Source organism: Phoenix dactylifera, chromosome 8, assembly GCF_051530095.1.
Source record: "Phoenix dactylifera cultivar Ajwa chromosome 8, Ajwa_hap1_PhDact_Kaust_v1.1, whole genome shotgun sequence".
Classification (NCBI taxonomy): Eukaryota; Viridiplantae; Streptophyta; class Magnoliopsida; order Arecales; family Arecaceae; genus Phoenix; species Phoenix dactylifera.
This window is the reverse complement of record NC_143197.1, coordinates 30,649,948-30,663,925: the sequence shown is the minus strand read 5'-3', so window position 1 is coordinate 30,663,925 and position 13,978 is coordinate 30,649,948. Positions and strand designations below refer to the sequence as shown.

General features: G+C 40.9%; 1 protein-coding gene across 14 annotated transcripts; it reads right to left on the bottom strand.

Annotated features, from left to right (window-relative positions):
- Positions 1 to 1,043: 1,043 nt before the first annotated feature.
- LOC103702865 (uncharacterized) lies at positions 1,044 to 13,970 on the bottom strand. Of its 14 annotated transcripts, none has more exons than XR_016396298.1 (6): positions 13,751 to 13,962; positions 7,869 to 13,606; positions 7,644 to 7,772; positions 4,410 to 4,489; positions 1,297 to 2,104; positions 1,044 to 1,193 (listed from the first exon to the last, which is right to left on the bottom strand). XR_016396298.1 is itself a non-coding variant. In XM_088703522.2 (4 exons), the coding sequence occupies exons 2-3, from the start codon at positions 13,543 to 13,545 to the stop codon at positions 7,672 to 7,674; spliced, it is 5,769 nt and encodes a 1,922-aa protein (XP_088559648.2). In that variant the 5' UTR covers positions 13,546 to 13,606; positions 13,751 to 13,964; the 3' UTR covers positions 1,044 to 1,991; positions 7,644 to 7,671. The 14 variants fall into 14 exon arrangements, 7 of the variants coding, with proteins under 7 accessions (XP_088559648.2, XP_089781231.1, XP_089781232.1 ...); XR_016396299.1 differs by having other exon boundaries at positions 1,044 to 1,576; positions 1,654 to 2,104; XR_016396302.1 differs by having other exon boundaries at positions 1,044 to 2,104; positions 7,644 to 7,763; positions 13,751 to 13,964.
- Positions 13,971 to 13,978: the final 8 nt, after the last annotated feature.

Sequence of the window (13,978 nt, the reverse complement as noted above, 5' to 3'; positions counted from 1 at the left end):
TGCTTTGTTTAGGATCATGTAGAGATGTTAAATCCTTTCCGACTATTTATTTTACATGACATTCAGTCTATTCTACTTCTCTTTATATATATATATATATAATTATTTCTTCATGTTAGTGCATTCCTTAATCTATATTGTACATTTTCGAACCACGTCTCTCTTAATTATCATCTATTAGTGTTATTTCTATTTTCTTACGAAATAATTTTTTTTATATTCTATTACTTGTCGTATTATAATACATCTATCTCACCAATCTCATTTGGGCTACATTTATTATTTTTATAAAATTTTTACTTTTAACCTTGTAGGTATAAGCTACGTGCTTCCTCTTGTGGACTCCCTTTATGGTGCGTGTTTGTTTGCGTCAAGTTAAAGCAACATTCATTATTGGCGCATGAAACCAAGGTTGTGCTCGTCGACATGAATGAAATCGCCACGTGTTTGTTGAAAAGAGTTGAAAAGAGTTGCCCAATCGCCACGTGTTTGTTGACTCATTTGAAAGCCATTAATGGAATTCGAAAAATGGTTTATCCCAGGGATTCCAGGTTCCATCAAAAACATCGACCACCCACAGTCCAATCTATCCGCTGATTGGCGATTTAAATTTAGAAATCAGCATCATGCTCAGGTCCATCTGAAGCATAAGCATTTACAACATTTACGCTGCGATCAAAGTACTATGCCACCATGAAACATCATCCTTCGCTCCAGGATGAGGTAAAGTACACCTAGATGCTCTCCACCCAAACTTTGTTGAAATGGGACAAGGAAGTCCCCTTGAAGTTCAAATAACCCATGAAAAAGAACCAAGCCATCCATGAGTAGCTCGGAGCCTCGGGCTCAGCTGAGCTCGTTTGCTTGAAAATAAGCTGAGCACAAGCAGCGTAGGTTTAAAAAAGAGAACCGTGACCTATGGTTTAAAAAAAAAGAGAAGTCGACTTGGAAAAAGCAAGTATAGGAACACACCCCTTCAATATAACCCGGCCGCACCGATCCAAGCCTGAACAGCCAGAGAAATTTGTAAAAGAACTAGCTGATTTTAAAACCAACACACAAGAGTTGAAATTACTCCTCTGAACTGAGATCTAGAATCTCGAAATTTACAACCTGAAAATTGGACATAAAAAGCTTATGTGCAAGCAATAGCCTGCCAAAACCTTACTCTTGAGGCATCAATATCTGGTTTCCTGGCAAGGAGATTAGGAAACTAGAACAATAAGAATTTTCATTTTGATTTAAGCAAATCCTCTGATGTCATAATTTGTCAAGAATTTCCTTTAACTTGCTTACCACTTTGCCACAGAGGGGGATGGCTATAGCTGTGGGTCTCAAGACCGAAATCGTCAGAACATTGCAGTGTCATGACCAGATTCTGAGCCAAGTCACCATGAAGCGTGCTGCATAACACTGCCAGATTCTCACTTCTTTGTGACGATGGAGTCTTTTAAGAGTTGGCTCTTCATCCAGACAGGCTCCTGGTTCTTCTCAGCGTCGGGGTCTTGCACCCCCTCAACCACCTTTCCTCTTCCTGCCATTGCCCAACTTTATGATTGGCAATGAACAAATATAACTGCAAGATTTTGGGTCAAAATCCAGCTTACCAGAAATCATTTTGACAACAATAATCATCCCAGTACATTCACATACCATTCAAGAAAGCCTATATCCAGTAGATCTCCCTCTTTCCTTAATAATACAGCAAAGGGCAAGCAAATGGTGACCAGTCTATCAACTTCTTTTACCATGTTAGCGAGCAAAAGAGAGGCACAAACTCGACAAAGCAACTTTTACCATGCATACTTCACCAACGATGCTCGTATATTGTGCGCCATTTTTAGGATGCTAAAATAGTATGAAGAGTACCTTCTTTTTTAAATTTCTCACCATTTTCACCCAAATCTTGATTGATCTCTCTGTCATCTTTCCCATCGAAATTCTGTGTATCGCTCTCTCACTGAAGTCATCCAGAATGTACTTGCAGATATCTTAAGAACATAATTATCTGTTAGTGCTACATACACCCTTCACCTAAAAAATATATCTCTCTCTATATATCTTTTCTAGTTCACTGCAAGCTGACCTCAACATATACTGACTTCTACACATTTGAAAGAGGAAAGCATATGAATTAATGCATGAATAAATGGTCATAACAATGATCGAGTTGATAAGCAACACACAAGAGAAGGTTCAGCATATACATTCTCATTAGCAATTACAGCAATTCTGTTCTCCCAGATTTTCAAATCAAAGCAACAAAAAGAATGTTACACAAGGATCTACAAATTCTCTGTAACTCTATTTTTCCAACCTATAAATCTTCAAATCAATGATAATTAAAGCATATGATTCAACATAGCACCAACAATCAATGGGATGAATTATTGCATCTCTTATCTCATGACTGCAGTTCCACTATCAAATTAAAGCCTAAATCACAAAACAAAGGTCTTTCAAACTCCATGATATTCATCATTTGGCATTTAATCCTATCAAAAAGCAATGAATTCACAAAGGTGTTTCTAAAGGAGGAAATAAATACGCAACACATCATTACGAAGTTGGATATACTTATGCTGCTTTTCTACAAAGGAGCATGGCTGCATGGATCATGCAAAATCATTACTACTAAATAAACTCATCCGGGACAACCTAATGTTGACCGATGTCATCCAAATATTGACAAATGCGGGATAACAAGGATTCAGCTGCTGGTGACACCAGGCATGCCGGCGCAAGTGCCATATTTCGAGACAAAAGAATTTTGAAAAAAATACTAAAAATATTACAAAATAACAGCTGTCATGCTGATACTTGCAGAATGTGGCGCATGCCAACTAGCAGAAGTTGGAACTTGAAACCATGCATAATCCACAAATTTTTATATATCGGTAACCCCATTACATAAAATATAAATAAATGCACTTAAAATCTACATGGAATGCTGTGAATATTACAACCAATGGGGGAAAGCTTACCCCTCAATTCTAACTACATCATCAACTTAAAGCAAACTGAAGTTGCATTCCAAATACTATGTTTTGGCCTGGCCAATTTCCAAACGTTAATTGTTTAAAATTTTCATTATTCCATTTAGATAAATTTGTATCTGAAATCATGACATCATGTTACAATAGCCGCAAAAAAAGAAAATTACAGTAAGGGGACTTGTCCCAAAGATTAATTATTAATATGATGGCATTTTCCCAACAGCTACTCTAAAATATCATTGGATTGATGTTGTTTTACAAGGTCCATACCTTGTTTGACACACAGTAAAACATTTAGAATTAATTGTAAGGTGAGAAGGCATACGGAATTATGTAAGGGGATATATATCCAGCTCAGTGAGAATACTCTGTCCGTGATCCTAAGGTGCTGTTTGGTTGAAAGTTTTATAAAAATTGTTTTCAGAAAACTAGAATTTGTAAAAACATGATTTTTAAGAAAGTGGGAGATCCCATTTTGCGAAAAACGTGGAACACCATGTCTCTTAAAAAACCTATCTTTCTGGATTTGCGAAATATCTGGATTGGCTAAAACTGTTAAAATATTTTTCCCAAACAGGAAGTTTCATAAAATTCAGCAGACATCAGTATTGGAGAACATTTTACCGACCCATCCTATCCAAACCACGCCTAAGAGTCACAGAATCTCAGAAACATGAATAAGGCACTCATAGGCAAGTGAGTTGAGACTCTGGACATTTCTGCAAGAATAAGATGATCAAAGGTGGATACCATGAAATGATACAATTAGTAGTAGCACAATGTCAAGAATTTGGAAGGACACCCTAAGAATGCAAATTTTAGGAGGGAGTTATGAGCATGCCCTGGGAGAGAGGACATACGCATACCAGCAAATCTTATGCAATAGAGTGATAGCAGGGCAGAAGGGAGTTATATTATGGACATAACAGCCCTTTTTTTTGATGTTTCTTTTGCATGTGTGCGTGTTTCTTTCTTTTCTTTTCTTTTCCTTTTCTTTTGTTGAGGAGGGGATATCAATATGTTCTCCAGAAAATCTTATTCACTAGAGTAATTGCAGGGCAGGAGGTTGTTATGTCATGAACATTGGAATTCATTTTTTTGATTTTCCTGCAACTGTCTCTGGGTTTTTTTTTTGTGGGGTGGGGGAGGAAGGACAAAGACTAGGTATTGGAGGAAGTCAAATCTTTTTTATTTTTTCCATTCTGCTGAAACGTTTGCCCATGATACCCTATAACAAGATCTTCTAGAAGCAAGAGACACTGCAGAAATTGCCAGAAAGCATCTCAATGGTTAATTATATCCCTAAATAATATGGTTTAAGTCATTCAAAACACTTGCACAACCATTTCCTCTCCATCTCTAGATAAATTTTTAAATGGAATATGCTATTGAATCTTAGAGGAGAGACTAAACCTTTAATTGGAAGTCAGTAGTTCCTCGTGCAGCCAGTTCGGTTATTGGTGAAAGCTGAGTTGGAGAATTTCTGGGCAGACCTGAACAGAGACAATGGGGATGATGCAAATCAAGGTGCTAACTACTAAGTCATAGTTAATGAGCAATATTATGGTACACAGTATGAGCAACCATTCATGCATTCTGTCCACTAGTAAGCAAAAGGAAGACATCCCCAAATAAAATTCATGTTAGACCTAAAACCAGGGCATCGGCATCTGCAAAGAGCACTCCAAACACCCAGAACTATTCAAAACACATTTCGTCAATAGAAATAAGTTTGAAATATTAACAAGTGCTTAGAACTAGGCCACCTACTTTAGCAGCATCAAACATAATACACAATGTCGACAAGATTGATTTTAGTGGCAAAACCCAATTATAAAGCTCCTTAAGGGCACTGATACAAGTCTTATAGCATTTAGTATAATTGCTTAGTTCTAATGGCGGAGACTGTCTTTTCAGTCCAATGATCTAGATTTGTCTCAGGATTTCATCTTTCTTCTTCAAGTAACCTCAGCATATCAAGCACATATAGTGACTTGATGTTGGAATTAATTTGAGTGCAGAAAGATTTGAAGCTTGTGATCAAGGAGTCTACATCATCTCTTGCATTTGAAGATTCCCAGACACATTTCCTCCCTTCATTCTTCTTCCCCTTCCATATCCTTTACATTTTGTCTTTTCTCAAATCTACTTACCAACCTATTGAAAGCTCTATTTTATACCCTATGGGGGGAAAAAAAGTATCAGGGTTTTCGATCAACTGATGATAGCTCGAGTACTGGCTTACAGAAGAATGGCGATCAGCTGATCACTGACATGTGGAACTTCTGGGGCTGCTGTGTTGTTTAGCTTGTCTATATCTGAAGACTCTTGGGGTTCCTCTGTTACTCTTGGTTGTTTTTGTGGAATATGATGGATTCCCAAGGATCTGGGGTAGGAGGTACTTGATCTGTTTTTATGTTTTAAAAGGTAAAGTCATCCACTCCATTGCATAGCAAGTGGTTCTAAGTATACGAATAAAATTTTTGATGTGGTTATAACCATGTAGCCCCCCCTTAAATAATAATGGTATCAATATTATGACATTATATTCAATAATATAAACAAGTCATCTTCAGTTCACTGGACCATACACCCAATTTTTTAAGCAGAGCAGGTTGTGCAATGGGGCCAATAAATCAACAAGGCCATCCTATTTCTATAAAGTAATGCATACCATAGTAGAGCCATGGTTTTGGCCTAGTTCATGGTGTAGGAAGAATACATCTGAATTCAACAAGAATAACAAGAAGTGAGATTGGAATTTAGTCAGGTCAGCATTGAGCTAACCCTTAATGCAGCCTATATATAGTCATGCTGAAGTTGGCAGACTGAGACATACGCCCAGTTTTTTTTTTGCAAATTTGAAACAACCATCAACCTGATTATTTAAGAACATGAAAGGCATGAGAAAGAGAGGGTGGGTTCACTCCACAATATTATGAGAGAGAGAGAGAGAAGAGGGCAGCCGACCGTCTTAGAGAACGGAGGATGGAGACCAACATCATACAAAACAGATATAGCTTTTTGTTATCTTTGCTACCTTTTATCCCCTACCAAAAGCTACTCAAAACCATAAGTGCACAGCACAATTTACTCTTGCTATTTTCTTCCATCCCTTGCCTGCTTCTTACGTTTTCCCTGTCCACTCTGTCTCTTCACCCCCCGAATTCCACAAATCCTCCAAAAAGCCCCTTCTCCAGCCATTTGGGGCATAAGAGGTTGCGGAAGGAAGATGACTGTCTTTGAGATGCGAGGAGGGTGATTGATGTGGTGGAGTCTGTGACAGGGTAAGATGGTTCCTAGAGTTTGTTGCAGCTCCCTCTTAAACCCTTTCATTCAGTCTTTAAGTGTCGAAGGCAATCCACTTTGCTTGCCCCTAGAGTTATGACTCAACTCACATATTGAGAACAGCAAGAAATTCTTGGACTGCCCCCTTGTGACTTTGCAGGACAAAAACAAGCCTGGACCTAATTATATATAATCTGGACAACTTTTAGCAAGGCAAACTTCAACCTAACCTGATCATGAAAAATCCTCCACCTTAACCTGATTATTTTGGTGGATTGTCAGGTGCTGGTCAGGTATTGCCCGATGCAGCTTCTATAGCTAAAACTGGACAAAGCTATAGTCATTCACACCCATTCTCGCTCTTGCACAATTCAGTTGCGACTTATACACTGGTTTCATCAATTCCAAATGGCATGTGTAAAATATAAAATACATCAACAATGATAAGGCATTTAATCTTAAATAAAATGCTCAAATCATTTTAATAATGAGCAAATAAATAGTCTGTTCAACACTAAACTGGAGCATAAAATCCTAACAGCTCACCATACAAAAGTGTTTGGACATACGATGCTGCCTAGGACCCTAAGTTTATGGCTTCAAAAGATAATGGTCCCGTGTCCAATCTCTTGAACAAGCACACCTAAAGCTCCTTGGTGCATTAAACGGCACTTTTTTACATAATCATATAGAAGATGCATATGTGCTCAAGTTGCTTCACAAGCTTTGAGATTTAGCCCCTCATACTTGTTACGTATTTTAAAGAACCAAGATTTCAGTAAACAACCATAAATAGTTTATACGGTCGTGTAAAGTTGAAGAAGAACAACCAGTAACTATAAGCACTCATATAAAAGCCATAATAAATTCATGGATCAAAAGCTCCTATTTCCTGATAATAATTTCTTGTAATATTACCTGCAAAAGACTGACTATATGGCTTGCACTTGGTCTAAAAAGTACAGAGCAAGAACTTACATGGTATCTTTACAAGTAGTCATTAATGCCATGATTTAAGATAAAAGCATAAACCAGTGTCAGCCTGTAGCCTCGGACTCAATCAAGAAATTTCAGTTTCGGAACAAAACCTGCTCACTATAATTCTGACATCTTAAACGATCAAGACTAACTATAATTCTGACATCTTAAACGATCAAGACATAGTTGTCAGATGTTCTTAAGTAAACTTTCACAACCTCAATAGAATCACTGAAGTTAGCCTAAAAGCTTTAAAACAGATTACCATTTCAGCAAGGATATTTCTTTCTTGATGAGGTCAGCTTACAACTTCTATACAACACACATTTGAATTGCCCTAAAATATATTTTCAGCACAGAAAATGGGCAAAGTGGAATTACCTCACAGGAAAAACGAAGATAATAATACTTAACTAGCCTGACTATCCACCTGAACAACCCCTTCAACCGACCCTCTGTCCACAAGTTCCACTTGCACAACATCTGATGCAACACCAATTTCTGCTTTACCTAAAAAAAACCAATGGTTTGATGAGCCAGAATAATTCAAAAGCAGCATAATTTTTACCTACTAAAAACAAGGAATGAGATGATAAAAAATAACACCTTCAACAAGTGCTGCATCATTTTGGTCTTGTGTGGTAGTATTTGGATAAGTGTTGCCTGGAATCTCTACGCTGCTATCTTCAAGTAAAGCTGCATCATTTTTGTCTTGTGCGGTAGTACTTGGAGAAGTATAACCTGGAACCTCTAAGCTGTCATCTTTGATTACTGCTAAATCATTATTATCTTGTGGGGTAATATTTGCAGAAGTATTTCCTGGAATCTCCGAGATGCCATCTTTGATTGGTGCTGCATCCTTTTCGTCTTGCATGACATTTGCATAAGTATCATCTGGAACCTCTATGTTGCCCCATTCAGCGGGTACTGCATCATCGTTATCTAATTGTTTAGCTTTTGGAAAAGTACTACCTGGAATCTCTAAGTTGCCACCTTCAATGTGTACTGCATCATTTTCATTTTGGGGTGTAATATTTGGAGCCATACAGCCTGGAACCTCTAAATTGCCACCTTCGGTGGGTGCTGCATCATTTTTGTCTTGTGGTATGGTATTTGGAGAAGCATCAGGAACCTCTAAGTTGCCATCTTTGATGAGTGCTGCATCGTTTTTGACTTGTGTGGTACTCAGAGAAGCATCACCTGGAACTTCTGTGTTGCCACCTTCAACAGGTACTGCATCATTTTTGCCTTCTGGTGTGGTATTTGGGGAAGCATCATCTGGAACCTCTGAGTTGCTGCCTTCAATGGGTATTGCATCATTTTTGCCTTGTGACAGAGTATTTGGAGAAGCATCATCTGGAACCTCTAACTTGCCACCTTCAATGGATCCTGCATCATTTTTGCTTTGTGGTGGGGTGTCTGGAGAAGCATTAGGTGTTGATGGCAAGTATCTAAGACAATAACTAAGAAGTGCTGGCCCAAAAATACTATACTTTCCTGCACTACTGAAAGCTATTTCAGCATCAGCACGTTTCTTGAAGACTACTTTGACACGATTGGTCTTGCTTTGAACTTCTGTCTCCGCTTCCTTCAGAGGTCCATAACGACTGAAAATCCTAATGAGATCCGTTTGAGAAGGAAGAGAACTTGATCCATTAAAGCTCAAAACCAGTGCAGTTGGCGTGCACTCATCAACAATTTTTTCTTCCAAACTGATTACTGATCTTTCTGTTGTCAATGCTTGTTTTATTTTAGGACTGATGGTTCCAACCTGCAGATGTCGTGCGGTACCAGATATACGGCCTAATGACAAAGAGAGCGATGTTTCCCCTCCAGATTTCCTCCTTTTCCTTAGGCTCCGCATATGAGCATCTCCTTTCCTTTTAAGATCATTTGTTGAGCTGTTATGGTATATCATGTCAGACCAATAAGAATCCTGCATATGATCAGGGGTCGACATATCAGAAGAGGGTGACTGAGAATTGACAGTTCTTTTCCTTCCCCTTTTACCTCCAATTTTCTGAACATTCTTCTTTTCCTTAGAAGAACTTGAGGCACAAAAATTTCTGAAATCAGTAAAGAAACTAACTATAGTTGACAGAAAACTGTATCCCTTCATAGGATCCCTTGCGGCTAAGCACAGCTGAGACAGCATTTCATCCAGGGAGGTATCCCCTGATATGCCTATCTTTATTCTTGGGTTCTCTACACCGGCGTGAGTAGAAGCCTCAGTATCGACAACATCAAATCTTCTATGCTCAGCCTTGGAAATGCTCTTCTGGAATGTTTCACCATGGCACCTAAGGATAGGTGGAGAACCAGTCAACTGGCTTGCAACTCGACGGATGCATTCTCCAACCTTGAATGAACTACTAGGAGTTGGAGATGGTGACTTGGTAACCAAATCTCCTAAAGAATCAAGCCTTTTTTTCTTAGTTCTCTCTGAGTAATCAGAATCAAAATCAATGACCTTGCGTTTCTTTTCAGAAGAAAGTGACATCGAATCGTCATCAATTTTTACTGCAGATCCAATTTTGCCATCATTTGCCAGAGGAGAGACAATGTTTTCTTCCATTAGCTCAGATAAGTTCTTTTGTTTTTTAGCATCCTCCAACATCTGTTTTTCTTTATTGGAGGGCCTCCCTCTGCCTCTCTTGCGCTTCCCAAGATTTAGTTCCATGGGAGTAGGCGTTGAGTGTTCCATGGTATCTTTCCCAAATAATTTACTACCAGAGGGTGAGACCTCAGAATCATTCTCCATCAATCCTCCACCACTTAGGAAAACAGGAAGTTCAGGATACCCCTTTGATCGATAAAAGGCCTTCAGCTGAGCCTGAGCTGTCACGAGCTCAAGTCTGTTAGCCCCTCCAGTTGGTAACTGGGCTAAGGCTTGAATATATTTAAGAAGTCTGCCAGGCTCAAAATAATCCACAACCAGAGACCTGTCAAAAACAGATCTACTAATCCCTTCTCGTATACCAGCATTCTCAACTGTTTGGTACTTAATGTTAGCATAAGTTACTTCAGGCAAACAAAAACAGGTCATTCCCAATTCTGTCCGCCTAGAGACTTCATCTAGTGCATCATTAACAGCAGTTACAAATGCATCTGAACTGCTCTGCTTTTCCATCTGTGAGAAATATGTCTCGAAAGGCTTCAGCTGAGGTTCTTCACACCATGCAAAAGTTTTATCTCCAAAATATGCGACAAGGAGGTTATCCTTCTTCTGATATTTCATTGCCAAATCCGATGCATCTGAAGGATCAAAAATTTGGCCAGGCCACCAAGGATGGCTCTTTACTTTACCCCAGACCAGATCAGAAATAGAGAAAGCATCCTTGTCTTGAAGAGGCAAGAAGTAACTAGCATGCTGATCCTTTCCAGCGGTGGAAGTTCGAGGCCTTATGCCAACACGTTTCACAACTTGCTTCTCAGCTATTTTTGAATGTCCTTGTTCATCAACCTGCACATTCTGCTCAGTAGTACCACCTGCACCAATAACAATATTTGCCACACTATCCACCAGCAAAGGGCTCTTCTTATCAGATTCTGCAACTTGAGCAGAATCTTCTTTTTCATGACACGCCTCAGGCAGAGAAGTTTCATCCTTGAGAACCCTGGATTCCATGTCCATGTTTTGACATATGCCCGGTGAAGATTCTGCTTCATGAACAATCGAGTCATCACTCCTCTCAACCAGCAAACCATTGAACTGGGGTTCTCTCTCTTGATTCTTTCCAGATACAGATAGCTCTGAGGCCATTAGCAAACCAGGAGTGACAGATGACTTTGAATCATTCAGAACAGAAGCAAGTGGACATGTTCCTACAAACTTTGATTCTAAATCTGGGCATGAATTAGCCATAGTATTATCTCCTTTACCACTTGTATTCTCATCAACTGGCTGCCTTCCTTTGCTTTCTAATTCCATAATTGTGCCAACCAAAACTGAGTTCCCATCTGCTGTAGTAATATCTAATTTGTCCCTCGCATTCTCATCAGAAGGATATTTATCTGCACGCACTGCTGCATCAACAACACTTTCAGCCAAGCCTGCTTCTGATTGTGCAGTCACAATTGGTCCACTGCCCACTAGGTCATCAATAACATGAGAATCTGGGTTGTTTACCTCTACACCTGAATCAGCCAGGTCTGAATCCTTTACAACATGATCTCCTTGCTCAATTATAGCATCATCAACAGGCAGTGAATCCACCTCCTTTGTTTCTTCCCTATGAATAGCATTGCTTACTTCCTGGTTATTCTGATCTGTGTTTACCACAGATGTTTGAGAAACAGAAGCTTCATGATCTCTGTCTTGATCACCACTCACCAGTGACCCTTCAACCGCCTCAATTCCGCGTCCTGCTGAGCAGATCTGTGTGTCTTGATTACTACCCAAAAAGAGCCCCTCTTCCATGTCTTTATTTCCACCAGTACTCTCCGCAAATACAGATTGGTTCTGACTGCCGTCTCCTTCTGAAGCTTGCCCATGCGCATCAGCCAAATCATGACCTCCCTTCTCAGTCACCATGTTCTGGTTCTTCTGTGGACAAGACACAGCTTGCCCGGTGAGATCAGTTCCATTACTAGTCTCTGGAACCTTATGCTGTGCTTGTCCCAATTCTGGCGTACTCTCCAATCTCTCAGCTTCCTCCCCTCCAAGATAATTTGAAGGCTCTGATAGACATCCTACCTCCAGCACACCTGGTTCAGGGTTCTGGTCACCATCCAAAATATTATCTGTTTCCAACAGTTTAGGAACAAGTGTTCCTTCTGCAGCCTGAAGGTCCGTTACCTCACCAACCAAACTCTTATCCTCCTCTGGACAAGATAAAACTCCCTCGGGGAGTTCAGTTCCATTGCTAAACTCTGCAACCCCAACCTGTATTTGTCCCGGACCTGCTACACCCTCTGACCTATCAGCTTCCACCCTTGCAAAAGCAACCGCAGCCTGGGTTTTGACAGTCCCCACTCCGGATCCTGCATCACCAACACTGGCTTCCAGCTTCTCATCACCACCCAATTTATTTTCTGTTTCCAATGCCATGGAACCCACATCTCCCTCAGGAGCTTGCAGGTGTTCATCAACCAAATCTTGGCCCCTCACTTTGCAATCCAAGTTCTGGTTTGTGATCTGTTTCTTCATGAGTTCAGTTCCTTTCTCACACTCCACATTTTCTCCATCCACCACATTAATTTCTAACTTCTGTTTACTACCAAATCCATCTTCCATTTCCAAACCGTTAGGACCTAGAATGCCCTCTTTAGCTTTAAGCTGCTTGTCCACCAAATCATGACCCTTCACATCATTTGCTTTGCTCTGCTCTTTCTCTATGTAAGGTTCATCTTCTTTGAGGAATTCAGTTTTATTCCCTGTCTCCACGACATCAACCTTCCCTTCACTAGCTGGTTCACCCTCCAAGCCATCAACTTCAACTGCTCCACCTGTACCTGTGGCTGCTGCTTCTGCAACCCCCATCACACTTTCTGCCTCCTTGACGTCTAATTTCAGCTTCTGATCACCACCCAATTCATCTCCCGGCACCAACTCACTCGGACATACATTGCTTTCAATGACTTCGGCCTTCCTGTCAACCCAATCACCACTCGTCACATCATTCATTGCGCTTGCTCTCTTCTCTGGACAGGATTCCTTTTCCTTCATGGGTTCGGTTCCCTTTCTGATCTCCACAACATCCTCCACATTTCCTCCCAGATCTGCCACACTCTCCAAGCCTTCAGCTTTAGCCTCTTTAAGAGCAATTCTCCCAATGTTCCCGGTCTCCAGCGCATCTGCTATCAACTCTTGATCGCCATTGCATCCATCCCCCATCTCCTGCCCTCTGGAGCCCAGATTGCCAACCTCCGTATCTTGAAAGCACTCATCAACCAAATCATGCTCCTTCACTTCGTTAGGCACAACACCCTGCCCTTTTTCTTTGAAAGCTGCAACGTTTTCCTTCAAAAGCTCGACACCAGTCCCGTTGCGACTCTCCCCACCCTCAGCCCCTTCAGGAACAACTGCGCCCGATACTTCATCAGCCCCCGCCGCATCTCTTTCCTCCCCGACATTCAATTCCGGCTTCTCAGCTGAATCAGCACCACCGGAATCAACAAGTCCTCGTCGGTTTTCCTCTAGGGTTTCTACCATTGATTCCCCTCCCGTTTCCTCACCTCCTCCGGGATCCGACGCGGGCATAGACGTACTGCCTCCTTCTTGGCCACCTCCGTTGCTCGAATAGAGGGCCGCGGCCTCATCTACGGAAGGGCTCGCAGACATGGAGAGAGGGTGAATGAAACCCTACAAACGAATTCTTTTTCCCGGACTTGTTATATGGTGTCTGTGGTACGAAACGAGAAACCCTAAGTCCTCCATACAAACAAAAGGGGAAGAAGAAACCAAACCCTAGACTAGAATGGAGCTCAAAAAGAAGGGATATATAGCGACCAGAAGAGCAGAAGGAGAAGGTTTCACGCCGGCGTACCTGGACTTGGCTCGTAGCTTCGCCGACCGAGTCGAATTGGAATCGAATCAGGGGAGAAGAGAAGTCGGGTTTTGGTAAGCGGGTACCCAAGAGGCGGAGGGAGAGGGGGGAGAGGAGGTTCGTCCCATCGAGGAGAAACGTTTCCAGGTGTCAACTCGCTTGTCCCTTTCGGCCATCGCTGCAGCAGCAGAATATAGGACGCAAGATCTGACCACCAGGAGGTACGTT

Coding starts and splice junctions, on each gene's coding strand:
- LOC103702865 (XM_008785481.5), bottom strand. CDS start 13,545: ATGTCTGCGAGCCCTTCCGTAGATGAGGCCGCGGCCCTCTATTCGAGC. Junction 7,773..7,868: donor TGATGCAGCACTTGTTGAAG/GTGTTATTTTTT, acceptor GGTTTTTTTTAG/GTAAAGCAGAAATTGGTGTT.